Source organism: Podarcis muralis, chromosome 12 (assembly GCF_964188315.1).
Source record: "Podarcis muralis chromosome 12, rPodMur119.hap1.1, whole genome shotgun sequence".
NCBI classification, from domain to species: domain Eukaryota; kingdom Metazoa; phylum Chordata; class Lepidosauria; order Squamata; family Lacertidae; genus Podarcis; species Podarcis muralis.
The window spans coordinates 20393361-20406708 of record NC_135666.1 but is presented as its reverse complement, the minus strand read 5'-3'; the positions used below and the strand labels follow the sequence as shown (position 1 = coordinate 20406708).

Sequence of the window (13348 nt, the reverse complement as noted above, 5' to 3'; positions counted from 1 at the left end):
AATGAAGAAGCAAGCTCTTGTACTTGCTTGTGACCTTCCCATGGGCGTCACCTGGCCAATGTGAGAAATGGGGTGCTGGATTATACTGGGCTTTGGTCCAATTCTGGAGAGCTGCTCTTATGTTAAAACAGATGAAAGTGATTGCTTATTCAAGAAGCATGACTACATCAGCATGAACCAAACGTGATTGGTTCTATAGCATTGTGAGCATCATTTTTACTATGTGATCGCTGATTGACTGCGATCACTGGGCATAAAAAGGCCTTTAATTGGGCACAGCAGCAGATAGGGCAAACAATGGCAGCAAATGCCTTCCAAGGAAAGGCAGATGTTTGGACCTTTAATTGGACTTTGAGGGAAACAATTGTTTCCCTTTTCCCTGCTGTTGACCTGAAAATCAAAACAGGTAAACATGTTGTTGGGAACAATGCAGGGGAAAACCATGAAAGAGGTAGACATCCTGTCACTCCAGGTACAGATAAGAGTGATGAACTGTACCGTAGTTAGAGATGGAACTTACTTAGTCTTATTGAAATACCATTTCATTTTTGCCTTTTGGGCCCAGAGAATATGTGTGTTAAACTCACTCCCAGTATTTCCTTATCTTTAGTTCTTTGCATTGCACCTGCTTCTTTTGCACACATTCTTCTAAAAAGTGTACATGTGTGTGCATGCATATGCACGTTCACATGTGTGCATATGCATACACAGAAACTGTACTCACTATTTCAAGTTAAAGTATGCTTTTATATTCTGGAGTTTAGCATAGATCAAAATAGCAGAGTACATTAAGCAGATCTGGACCAGGTCTCTCTCATTGGGATTAATGCTGCCAGCTTCCTCATTCTTTCCATTTTGGGCTACATGTCAGGTCACTGTGACTCTAGCTAAAGCTCCTCTGTGATAAAGATTAAGCTAGTTCACTCTGGCATCAAACTCTCCAGCTTCCATACCTATCTAGATCCTGGCAGCTTCTTGGGCTAGGAATGCTGATGTTTGGGAAAGATTCCAGTGTCATTGCTTCTCCCCTTCCCCCCCCTAGTTTCTTGGTGCAGTTTGTGGCTGACTTTGAATATTGACTCAACTTGCCTTTCACCAGTATTTATTCCAAGAGTCTGGTCTGAAGTAGCAAATTTTCAAGGTGATGCTAGGGTTTTAACGTGTGCATTTTAATAAAAACTTGCAGTTTTCAATCATTACCATTAAATATTGATTTATTGTACATTTCTCACTGCTTTCATTGAAGTGATGAAGGACTAAGGCATTGTTCATGCAACCAAATCCTGGCTTTATAAACCAGGATTTTCCCAAACTGCTTGAACCTGCAGTCACTTTGCTTTTTCCTTTCACATGAGCAAACAGACTAGGAAGCCAGTTCAGCATAGCTTCCTGTTACATCTAAAACAGGAACTGTGGTAAGTGGCTTCTGAATCTGGCTTACCAGGTCCAGGTTCTTCAAAGCCTATGAACAAGTTCATTTATTTTGAAAAAATACAAATAAAAAATACAAATAAAAAATAAAAAACATCGAACCGAGAGAAGTTATAAGGAGGCATCAGAATAGATGTTTCAATGAAATTCTTTTTTAAAAGGTTTATTTGACTTCTTTTTAAAATCTCTTTATAACTTTCCCTTTTCTCTCAATATAAATTCTCACCCTACATTTAAAATGAAAATTCAGGATAAACTTCTCTTTAAACAAACAAAAAGCAGGTCTAAACTAATTTCATTAAGACAATGCATCATTTGTTAATTTGACCATGTTACACTTTAGTTTCTTAGGAATATTTTCTTGCATTAAATATCGAACCAGAAGAAAAATGATTTGAATGTGTAGCTACAAAAAACCCCCCAAAATCCACATCTGGGTGTAGTAGCAGTCTGTATTGAGAGCATATTTGTCTCAAGAGAGGTTTAGCTTCTTCTGTGCGTATTGTGGATATGTTCCTAGTTGTATTCACACGCAGCTATTCTAAAGCTACAAGCCTGCCTCTTACATTTATAAGCCAAATACCTTCAGTGAATAATGAAGAAACTGTTTAAGGAAGTGGGGGGAAACAGGAGGGTTGTGTGTGCATGCATTGACATATTGCTAGAAAAAAATTCTGAAGCTCTATTTTCTATAGTAGTGCAGGGAAAACAAAACCTGATTGGTTTCTTCAGAAAGATTCGGATGGGGATACACCTTCACTTATCAGCTGGCCCTCCAGGTATCCTACCATGCAGCTGTGTGGCTTAAATAATAATAATTGGACTGTTAACTTCCTTTCTCCTTTTCCTTCCCCCACTATCATTTTAACAAATGTCGTTGGCACCCTTTAATGGCAGTGGATAAAAAAATACAATTTCTGTTTTTAATTTCTGCTCTAATGAAACTTTCCTTCTGCCCCTGCCCTCTCTCCCACCTCCCCACCCGCCGGACAATTTATGTGTCTTCCTTTTTGTCACTTACAACTAATTGATGTTCTGGTAGGAAGCACTAGAAATGCCCTTAATGTTTGCTCCACAGGTGTAAACATAGTGGCACTGGCTAAACTCAGGTCTTGCCTTTTGGCCTGTCATTAACCTGTTTCTCTTGCCTTGCAATCTGAAGTGCAACAGAATACTAGCCTGTGAAATGTTGCAAGCACTGAATGCAGAAACTTTTGCCCCTTACTGAGTGGTTTCCCTGAATGTGAAGATACAAAAAAGTGTATAGTTAATACATTAGCTTGTCTTTGGAGCTGTGAGCAGCTTGCATGTTCACATAAAGTAGTTCTCATAAAGGGATGAGTTGTCCTTCCAAAAAGTGGGTCTCTAGTGAGCAGGCAAGGAAGTATTCCTAAATCCAGTGGTTAAAAACAGGCTATAGCAAAATTTTGATTGTTTAGTGCTGTGCAACATACTTTAAATGAGAACTTGGTTTGCTAATAATGTGGTGTATGAACACTTGCTATTAGTAACAGTTCCTTTAAAAAGGTAATGTGTCAAATGTTATATAGAATAGGCTCAGCTATGATTGAGAGGCCCTATCCAACAAGGAGTTTGGTATCAGTTGTACACTCCACTTCCTTTTTCTCTAACATATATACCTTGTTTGCACACAACACTAAACCAAAACATAACTACTGTGAATGCGCAAATGTATGGTTCCTGGACAGGTGATCACGGCTTGTTTTACACTTGAATTTCTTTCTCAGATCCTCTGCTTAGGATATATCTTGTTCTAAGGTATAGGTTGCAGAGTATAAAATACAGTCTCCCCCCTTCATGGTGCGCACACTTTCAAATTGCTGCATATTTCAGCAAAATATACATAAGTGGGAGCCTCCCTTTTTCTGTTTCACACTTCTTGCGCATTTGGCAAAGTTAGAGGCATGAGTCTTTCACAAATAAAACAAATATCTAAAAGTATTGGCTCTCAGGTTACATGTCAAGATTCAGTTGCCTCTGCTCTCCATCTCTGTTTAGAACATTTTCTCACTGGTTATAATTCAAATGGAGTATTTCTCTTTTTTCTACATGTTTTTCTTATAATGTGTTCTCAGCTGCTTTTTTTTTAACAAAAGAAACATGTTAAGGGAGCCACCCATTTTTTTCTTTTTCCACTGTAAAGGTGGACAAGTGCCAGTGTTGTTATTTTTTGGAAAAAAATTTAGTGATATAAGTAGTTAGACGAAAACCCAAATTCTATTTATTCTCCATTTGGGCATACTTAATTACATTTCCTCATCAGCAGATTGAACACAGCTGACTAAATTGTTCAGCACAATGCACGAAAATAGAAGTGGACAGAAAAATGACTATGCTGAAATCCATGCCTTGATCCTCTCAAAGGGCACTTGTTAGGAAGGTTCTCAGATTTCCCACACTAGTTTAGTCTAGTTTAATTTGATGCTTAAAACTTGATGTTGCTGGATTTCCCCAAACTAGGTGCATGTGTTTCCCCCCTCCTCTCTGGCTTAGTTACAACTGTCCCACATTTTTTTAATCCATTTTTCTTTCTTAAAGAGTAAAAGTTAGAGAGAAACTGGTGAAAGAGGAAAGTGCCCGTTCAAGCCCTGAACTTCCAGCAGACACTATGACTCAAAGAAAGTTTCGCCCAGTGCCTGTTAATTTCGTGCCTCTTCAGTCAGAAACGTCTGCTTTCCATAGGGTTGCCAATCAGCCTCTTGGCTTGGCCTGCCAACCAACACATGGCTATGTTCAGCCTGCTGGAATCGCTCATATAGCTAAACCAGTGGCAGCCGAAGAACCAGAAAGCAGCCCCGTTCATAACCTCCCTGGGCCGGCAAATGTAGCATTCATAACCAGATTCCCAGAAGATGCGAAGATGGATGATGAAAGAAGTGACTTGCATCAGAATCATGGATCGTCATTGAAGCTCACTTACTCCAGTTTGGAGGCAGAGAAGGAAAGGCAGCCAACTTTGACTTCAGAGAATCGTAGGTTGAGCAGAGGAGATGAATTTGAGAAACTGGCAATTGGCCAGCCAAGGAACGTGGAACCTGAGAAAGAGCTAGAGCGATGTATGCAATGGATGCCTGGACCTCAGGCGAAGACTCAGGAGAACGTTGAGAGGAGCGAAAGAGTTGTGTACCTACAGAGTGCTAAAGGGAGAGTTCAGGCTCGGGAAGAGACTCCAGGGAAGCATAAGCTCCTTACTCGCTCATTTTCTGATTATAGTGGTTCGCCTAAATTAGAAGTTTTTAAAAGTAAGGAGCATGTTGCGAAGAATGCAATGGAGTTTCAGAGCACTGAAGCCAAGATCCCCAATGGTGAGATTGCCATGGTTGACACAAAAGTCTCTGTTGCCCAACTCCGTAATGCCTTTTTGGAAACTGCCAATGCCTGCAAGAAACCTGAACTGTAGGTGACGTTTCTGAATATATATGTGTATATATTTTTTTAATTTGGTGTGACACTTGCACGTCCTTGGCATAAAATGGCACCCCAAACTCAACATCAGTTGCGTTCTGCAGCACTTCAAACACATGAGTCCGTCCCCATCTAGTGTGTCTTGGAGGCGGAGTTGTCCTGAATTCTCTTGTTCGTTTGTGCTTCTGCTTGCTTAGTGCAAGTTCTGATGTTGGGGCAGCTGGAATGGAATGACTTTACTTTTCTATGCATGGTTTTCCAGGAGCATGCAGAGTGATTGATAATGGACTGATTTGGTGGGATGCTTTATATTTGTCCTTCATCTTTCTCTCTCTCTCTTTCTCCCTTCCCTCTTTCCCCATCCTAATTCTTTGTTTCCTTTCTTTGCACTTTCTGATGTGGTTTTAAAAAAAAGTGAATCTCAGTTTGAGATGCCAACATCAGGTACTGATTTGTCTGCCAGTGCTGAACACGAAAGAGGGTCACGGAGGCCAAGGCGCTATTTTTCTCCTGGGGAAAGTAGAAAGACTTCCGAGAGATTTAGGACTCAACCTATAACTTCAGCAGAGCGAAAGGAAACAGATAGGTAGGCATTTGTATGGCACAGCGCACTGGAGCAGCATTATTTAGAATGACAGCTGGCAGTAATAAAAGTAGTCTTTGGGAAAAATGCAACTCAACATAAATATTAATTCAGATAAGGTGGCAAGGAAAAAATGCAACTCAACATAAATATTAATTCAGATAAGGTGGCAATGTAGTTCAAGGTGTCTATTTTTAATTTTTGAAATAAAAAGTTCAATATTTACTCTAAAGGCTGTTTATCACACAACTCTGAGCAGAAATACATTTCCTTACGTTATATGTTTTAAGGTGAAAGGGGAACAATTCATAGGCTTTAAGCCAAAAGTCAGTGCTGTGTGTAACCATTGGCAGAATATTTGAAGTTCTGACTACTTTTATTTTTATTTTAGTTGACATCATTCTCCTTCATGCAACTTACACCTGGCTGGCATTGCTTGCCTTCTTGCTTTTTAAGGGTCATTGTAAATGAAACACTATTATAACTTGAAAAACCTTTTTCCCCCATTTGCAACCTATTTGCTTTCCCTCTTGAACCAGATTAGGCTTAGGGATTTTTATTGCAATTTTTATTTCCAACTCATAATGATATTTTCTTTTGTAAAATCCCCATAGGTCTGTATTCAGTCCAGAAATGCCAGCTCCTGAAGGTAAGATTTTTTCTCTCGCCATGCTCTTTTATGGGTAAATTTTCATGTTTTACCTATCAGCATTTAGTGGCAGGCTAGTGACACCTTGACCAAATTTGACTCCCCCTCAGCCTCAGAGGTGAAATGAATCCCTGCCCAGAGGGGCTTGCAATCTAGATAGCAGCACAAAAAGAGGCAATGGGAAGGGAGAATAAATGAAGGCAGTGTTACGAGGGAATGGAGAAAATAAGCAGGTTTTCTGGGTCACAAGGGAGGTCTTCAGATCTTCTGGCTAGGATGTAAGTAGTTTCATTATCTCCAGCATAAATGACAAACAAATACAGTGGTGCCTCGCAAGACGAAATTAATTCGTTCCGCAAGTCTCTTCGTCTTGCGAGTTTTTCATCTTGCGATGCACGGTTTCCCATAGGAATGCATTGAAAATCAATTAATGCGTTCCTAGGGAAACCGCCTTCAGACCAGGTCCGGGGACAGTCTGTCCCCCGACCTCTTCTGAAGGCTGGGGGGGGGAACAAGGGCTTTTCTTTCCACCCCCAGCATTTTAAAAAACCCCGGGACAGCGGAGGACGTCTCCGCTGTCCAGGGCGATCTTAAAATGCTGACGGGCGGCATTTTAAAATCGCCCGGGACAGCGGAGGACTTCTCCGCTGTCCGGGGCAATTTAAAAGCCCCTGGGAAGGCAGGCAGGGGGGACAAAGACTTTCGCCCCCGCCAGCCTTCAGAAGAGGTCCTGGACCTCTTCTGAAGGCCAGTGGGGGGCAAAAGTCTTTGCTCCCCCCTGCCTGCCTTCCCGGGAGAGCGGAGAAACGCAGCGCGTTTCTCCGCTGTCCCGGAGGGCTTTTGAAGGCAGGCGGGGGGGGGGAGCAAAGACTTTTGCCCCCCACTGGCCTTCAGAAGAGGTCCTGGACCTCTTCTGAAGGCTGGCGGGGGCGAAAGTCTTTGCTCCCCCCCCCGCCTGCCTTCAAAAGCTGACCGGCCCAGGCTTCGCGGACCTCTCCGCAAGCAGCGGCAGCACTGCCGCTGCTTGCGGACAGGTGCCAGCATGCCGAAGCCTGGGCGCGCCGAGATCAGCGCGCCCAGGCTTCCCGCCCCGCCGCCCGGGATCGGGGCATCGTCCCGATGGCGGGCGGCGGGGGGAGGCGTTCCCGCCCCGCCGCCCGGGATCGGGGCATCGTCCCGATGGCGGGCGGCGGGGGGAGGTGTTCCCGCCCCCCGCCGCCCGGATCGGGGCATCATCCCGATGGCGGGTGGCGGCGGAGGCGTTCCCCCCCCGCCGGCATCGGGGCATCGTTCCGAAGCCCGGCGGCGGCGGGAGGAGGTGTCCCCGCCCCGCCGCCAGGCTTCGGAGGAGGTCCAAGGACAGCGGGGAAGACGCGCTGCGCTTGCCCGCTGTCCCGGAGATTTCCCTATGGGCTGTCGTCTTGCGAAGCAAGCCCATAGGGAAATTCGTTTTGCGAAGCGCCTCCAAAACGGAAAACCCTTTCGTCTAGCGGGTTTTCCGTCTTGCGAGGCGTTCGTCTTGCGAGGTACCACTGTACCAGAATATAACCTCTTTTGACTGAAAATTATGGATATGAAAACCCCTTACAACTGCCAGGAAAGAGCAATTCTCTGACTCTCTTAAAATTGCACTATATAACATTCTGCAGCTAAGATGCTCATTAAAAAGCGATGTTACTGTCTTGCCCAGAACCGAACAGACCTTCACTTCTTGATGTACCTTTTTGTCAGTTGTGTTCCTGGGTTATTTACGTGTTTGGGGGGGGGGGTGGTTAAAAATTGAGAATCTCTTGGATTTATCTAAAGATAATCTTCTTTATTATCTGTAGATGAGGAGAAAGTGGACGAGCGAGCCAAGCTGAGTGTTGCGGCAAAGAGGTTGCTGTTCAGGGTAAGTGTCCTCCTTGTCTTCCCTCACCATTTCAGTCTGCAGAAGGGACACACCTCAGTGTCAGAGCTTTGCGTGCAGAGTGTCCCAGGTTCAAGCTTCGGACAGGGCTGGCAGAGACCCCTGAACAACCACTGCTAGTCAATGTGGACAGTATTGAGCTAGATGCCCCCACTGGCTTGAGGGCAGTATAAAGCAGCTTCATGTGTTGCACTAGAAGGAGTTGGGCCACAAGTGTGTAGGAGGCAAATGAGTGAGTGGGCAGGGATGGGGAAGCTATGGCCATCCAGGCATTGCTCAGCTCCCATCAATCACCAGCCAGTGTGGCCATTGGGAATTGGTGCATAGGTGTCACAGAAGGTGGTAGAGCATCTGCTTTGTGTGCAGAAGGTCCCAAATGCAATCCATTGCATCTCCAGGGAAGACTGGGAGAGACCCCTGTCTGAAACATTAGAGAGTTGCTGCCATTCAGCACTGATTATCCTGAGCTAGGTGGACCCAATGGCAGATGGTCCAAATGGCAGACTCAGTATACGGCAGCTTCCTTTGTTCCACTGTACAACCCTCTTCTGAACTGAGCAACAAGCCTATCACCCTCTTGATTTGGGAGTCTTCCTTTCCGTTAACCTGATGGTTCTGGTGTGCATCTGGTTCTAGGAAATGGAAAAGTCGTTTGACGGGAAGAGTTTTCCGAAGCCACATTCAAGGAATTCTGCGGTGGAAAGAAGGCTAAGGCGAATGCAGGATAGGTCACGCACGCAGCCCATTACCACCGAAGAAGTGGTCATTGCAGCTACGTAAGTCTTGGAAATGTGTTAGGTCTGCTATTCCACTGGGTTGTGTTTTTTTTAATGGAGCTCTAAATTCCCACTCATTAAGTGGGCTTGGTAATAAGGAAAAAGGCTTGTTGCTAAGGAATAGCTTCCTTGAGAAATGTATGCCAGAGGGAATATCTTTCTAGCTGCTTTTGGAGGAAAGGGATAATGGAGCAACACAAAATGCATGAGCAATATAAGCTTATGAAGCAATAGATGAAAAATGGTAAGGGAGGAGTTAATTGCAGTTCTGGCTTATAAGCCAAGTGAAGCAGATTTCTTGCCTTGAGCCCTGCACAATTAAGCTGCTGAATCTTACTAGAAATCTAGAAAACTTCTAGGCCTGTGCATCATCACATTAATTAATTATATCCAGTGCTTTTGTACATCTTGTAACTTTCTTTCAGAGCACCAATGTTGCTGCCCTGCAGCCAAGTTTTTTAATTTTATTTTTAAAAAAGTAAAATGCATATGAAAATGATTCAGTTTTATAGAAAATCAGGATGTCCTTGACCATCTTCTTTCAAATATTTTATGGGATCAACAATGCAATTTTATTTTAAAAAAATGTCCAATTATTTTAAATGGGGGGAATTACTATTGGTTTGTTTATGTGGTTCAAACTGTATGTTTTTTCTTAATGCTATTCTCTTCTCTCTCTCTTCTTGTGCATTTTCCTTCCCTTGGCTATTTTTTTAAAGTGAACCTATCCCTGCCTTACGTACTGTGAATACCCATTCTATAGTGGCAAGAATACCTAATCCCACTGTAGTTAAGAGCACTGTACATCCTACCAGGTACTGGGGGAGACGACTTGCATGTTACAGGGAGCACAAGGGTCATTGCTAGCAAATGCATCCATAAAACCCAAGTGTCTTAAGTGTTCCAAGCAATTTGGTGGAACTGTTAAGAACGTCGTTTGTTCTTGTCCTCTTTCTGTGTTTGACTGATAGAACAATAGACTTCTTTGCCTGTTGAGTGTTTGATTCAGGAGCTTTCCAATTAAGTGCACTGCCTTGTTTTAGAAGTTGCATTTCTCAAATGCAGAAGAACTTTGCATGTTAAAAAGCTGAGCAAAGACATTTGTTGTGTCTCAAATAAAAGTGAAAAAACCAGGTGTTTTCTGATACTGCAACTTGCACCCTCCTCTGTTTCTCTCCCACTTCTAACAATTTGCTGAATTAATGGAAGGATGAGAAATTGCACCACCTATAGGTGTAAGCACAAATTTCTTTGCTTGTTTCTGTTGCATTTTGTGATTTTAAAGTTAAGAGATGCAAAAGGCAGCATTGGGAAATAACACTATAGAAAAACCATAGGAGAATTGTGATTTCTCAAAGGGTAGCTGTTTTATTGTGGCCCCAAAGTCAGATACGAATCTTGTATGCTAACAGAGGGCACTCACTTATACTACTTTGTTTTTGTTAGCTTTTTGTTACAACAGGCCAACATGGCTTATCCTTCTGGATCTTTAAATCTTGAACACTTAAATACCCCAGAACTTTCAGGCTACATAGCCTTTTTCTATTGGACATCCACATGTCTTTCTGGCTTTCGGAATGTAGATGAGTTGTCTTCCTCCTTTCTGTTCCTCTAGTCTGGTCCACAATCTCTCAGTATATTTCCTAACCTCTTTCCTCTCTTGGGAACTAACAAGGGTCTATGTCATTATAGTCGAAGAGGAAAGATGTAACGGATGTGTGAAGCCAAGCAAGAGAGAGCACAGGTTGATGGTAGAGCAATATTGCCATGGTATCGTTCTAATCCTCCCTATCGCCTCTTGCAAGCACTTTACTGTAACTTTTGTCTTCTAAACAGGGTTCAGCCAAAGTTACTGTGACTATGTCTTTAGGAATATCTCCCAGCTCTTGGTTTTGGCCATCTGGGCATACGGAACATAGGAAATGTAGTTCTGTAGGAAGCTGTCATTGGTCCCATCTCTCTTATTAATTGTCTACAATGACTGTACTGAACCTGGAGCTTTCTTCATGCATAACCTATGAGTTATGACCCTTCCTCAATGTGTGAGCAGCTCCACATCAAGTCTTCCCTGTGTGTCCCCTATGTACATACCTACAACCCAGAACTAACACAGTGAATATAGACTTGTAGAAGAGGAGAGAGAGAGAGGACAATGTAAGGGTGCCATTGCTGTGTGCTTTGTCTGCGAACAAGCTAATGCATGCAGGGCTTGGTTGACCCTTTACGGAACTGTTGGCTTCACCACTTCTGCTCCTTCTTGTGTGGATTGGTGTTGCTGTATTGAGGTGATTTCCCCCCCTCCTGTTTCCCTTTTGTGATTGGCAAAAGTTAGACAATGCAATACTAATGCAGGAGGTAAATTCACTCCACATTCAGGGACCTTCGTCCCCATGGACTAGGGAAGGGAAGAGAAGGGAAGTCAAGATTTATTTATTTTTAAATCTTTTTGTAAACCACTTTGAGGTTTGGGCTTTTGTTTTTTTTTTAACAATCAAGCAGTTATATAAAATTTATGGGGGGGGAAAGGTAAGAAGGTGGGTACCCCTACAAAGAGGGGTACCCGCTGTAGATGTAGATGTTTGGATGTCTTTCTCCCACATGTGCAGTGTGGCTCCTTTAAGACCCACTGTGCACATTAATATGGAATCTATGCACAGATGCGTATGTGAGGACCAGAAGCAGTGAATAAGAGAGTTCAGAACACTTAAGACCCCAGCAGTGTGGACTATTTGTCTAGTTCACTGCATCCGTACAACTGCATCCTTTTGGCACCAGGACGACTCTTTTAGTTGTCACTCTGCAAGCAGTGCCATTAGGGGAGCGTTTATAAACAAATCGCAAAATGCTATTTTATGTTAGTAGTTCTTCAGACAGATTTGATAAAGCTGATTTCATAGCTTAGTCAAATTGCCAACGCATTTTGTTTGTTAGTTTTCCTGATTACCCCACCCCACCCCGTACTTTGCTCTCTACATCTAAAACTACAAGCCTGCTAACTGCTTAGCAACTCTCAGTACTGATTCTCAGTTCCACTTTTAAGGCTGCAGGCATCTGCGAACCAAAAGACATCAGCTAAAGAAGAAATCAAGGAAGCCAGGGAAGCCCTTGAGCAAGACCAGTCTGGGGAGCCAGACTCTTCCACCCTGAGCTTGGCAGAAAAGATGGCCTTATTTAACAAATTATCTCAACCCATAACAAAGGCAGTCTCTACAAGGAGCAGAGGGGATATCAGGCAAAGGAGGTCGAAAGCTCGTTATCAGACACAGCCTGTCACACTTGGGGAAGTTGAGCAGGTAGGTATATACAGGATATTTTCTTCTAGCAGCCGATTTTGGGGCATATTTACTCAGCAGTTGTTAGGTGTCGTGAGTTCAATCAGGCTTAGCCACCCAAAGTTAAGTCTCCATAGGATGTTGGTGCAAGTCATCATCGAATGATGCACCATGTTCCTTGCTATTAATGCAGCCGTGTGACTGCTGTCACAGCATGTGCAGGCAATGGCTTGCCAAGAAGCAGACAAGACACATCTTTCTAATGCACAATTTGGAAGGCTTCTGTTTGTGTTTACCTGAGAGTAAAACCTAAACTGCAGTTGCCATTACTCTTGATATTTGAATGCCAAGTCCAAGTCACTCGTGGTGATTTTTGGTTTCTGCTTTGAGTAGTCGTTTAAAGACAGAGGGTTTCCCCCCCAGTTTCAGTAATAAGTAGTCTCTTAATAGAAATCCTACTGCCGATAGGATGCGACTGGTAAACACCACTATTCCCCAAATTTTTGAAATGCACAAGTGATTGGGCTATCCTAGATTCAGTTCCCTAATCTGAATCTGGAATGCTACATTTGTTGAAGACTATGTTAGCTTAACTTGATTTTTCACCATTGAAGGTTGCGTTTTTCAACTCTGCAACCCTTTTACACTATAAAATAAAAAGCTCAGAAAATTATTGAATATATGTTCCTTCTTTTTCTGTCCGAGAAATGTGACCTGCAAGGCAGTAAATGATCACAGTAAAACAACTAACAATAAAAGCAATACTATATCCAATGAGATGAACAATATATGCAGCATATGAAAACCCAGCAGTTGCAAAATTCATTGAAGAGCATACTTAAAACAGCATCTTACCAAAAGGGTCATTGGAAAAGAGCTGTTGTCATTTTCCTATAGAAAACAGGGACAGAGGTTCCCAGGGCAAGGGTGTGTTCAGAGCTCAGGTGCCACCACTGGTAAGGCTTTCTCCCATGAGCCCAACTATCTCACCTCTTTTTGGGGTGTGGGATGCAGAGCCTGGCCCCCTGTCAGTCACAGCATGTGGATAGTCTTATCTTGAAGAAGGCAAAATAAATAAAAAATTGTCCAGTAGCACCTTATAGACCAACTAAGTTTGTTCTATAACAACTAGGTTTGTTCTAAGTTGGTCTATAAGGTGCTACTGGACAGTTTTTTTATTTTTTTATTTTTATTTTGACTGCTTCAGACCAACATGGCTACCTACCTGAATCTTGAAGAAGGCAGTCCTCTTGATGTTCTTCTTCCAAACCATTTAGGGCTTTAAACCAGTACTTTGAATTG

The 13348-nt window shown here is 43.0% G+C and overlaps 1 protein-coding gene across 12 annotated transcripts in view; it reads left to right on the top strand.

The window, feature by feature from the left end:
- Positions 1 to 13348, top strand: part of SVIL (supervillin) — a 143931-nt gene that overhangs the window by 86114 nt on the left and 44469 nt on the right. For 6 of the 12 annotated variants that reach the window (XM_077936794.1, XM_077936792.1, XM_077936789.1 and 3 more), the window contains 8 exons: positions 2127 to 2210; positions 3991 to 4848; positions 5273 to 5443; positions 6055 to 6089; positions 7919 to 7980; positions 8635 to 8774; positions 9494 to 9589; positions 11815 to 12067. In XM_077936794.1, the coding sequence (XP_077792920.1) occupies positions 2127 to 2210; positions 3991 to 4848; positions 5273 to 5443; positions 6055 to 6089; positions 7919 to 7980; positions 8635 to 8774; positions 9494 to 9589; positions 11815 to 12067 (1699 nt within the window). The remainder of the gene's footprint in view (positions 1 to 2126; positions 2211 to 3990; positions 4849 to 5272; positions 5444 to 6054; positions 6090 to 7918; positions 7981 to 8634; positions 8775 to 9493; positions 9590 to 11814; positions 12068 to 13348) is intronic. The other 6 variants (XM_077936788.1, XM_077936790.1, XM_077936793.1 and 3 more) reach the window with 6 other exon arrangements.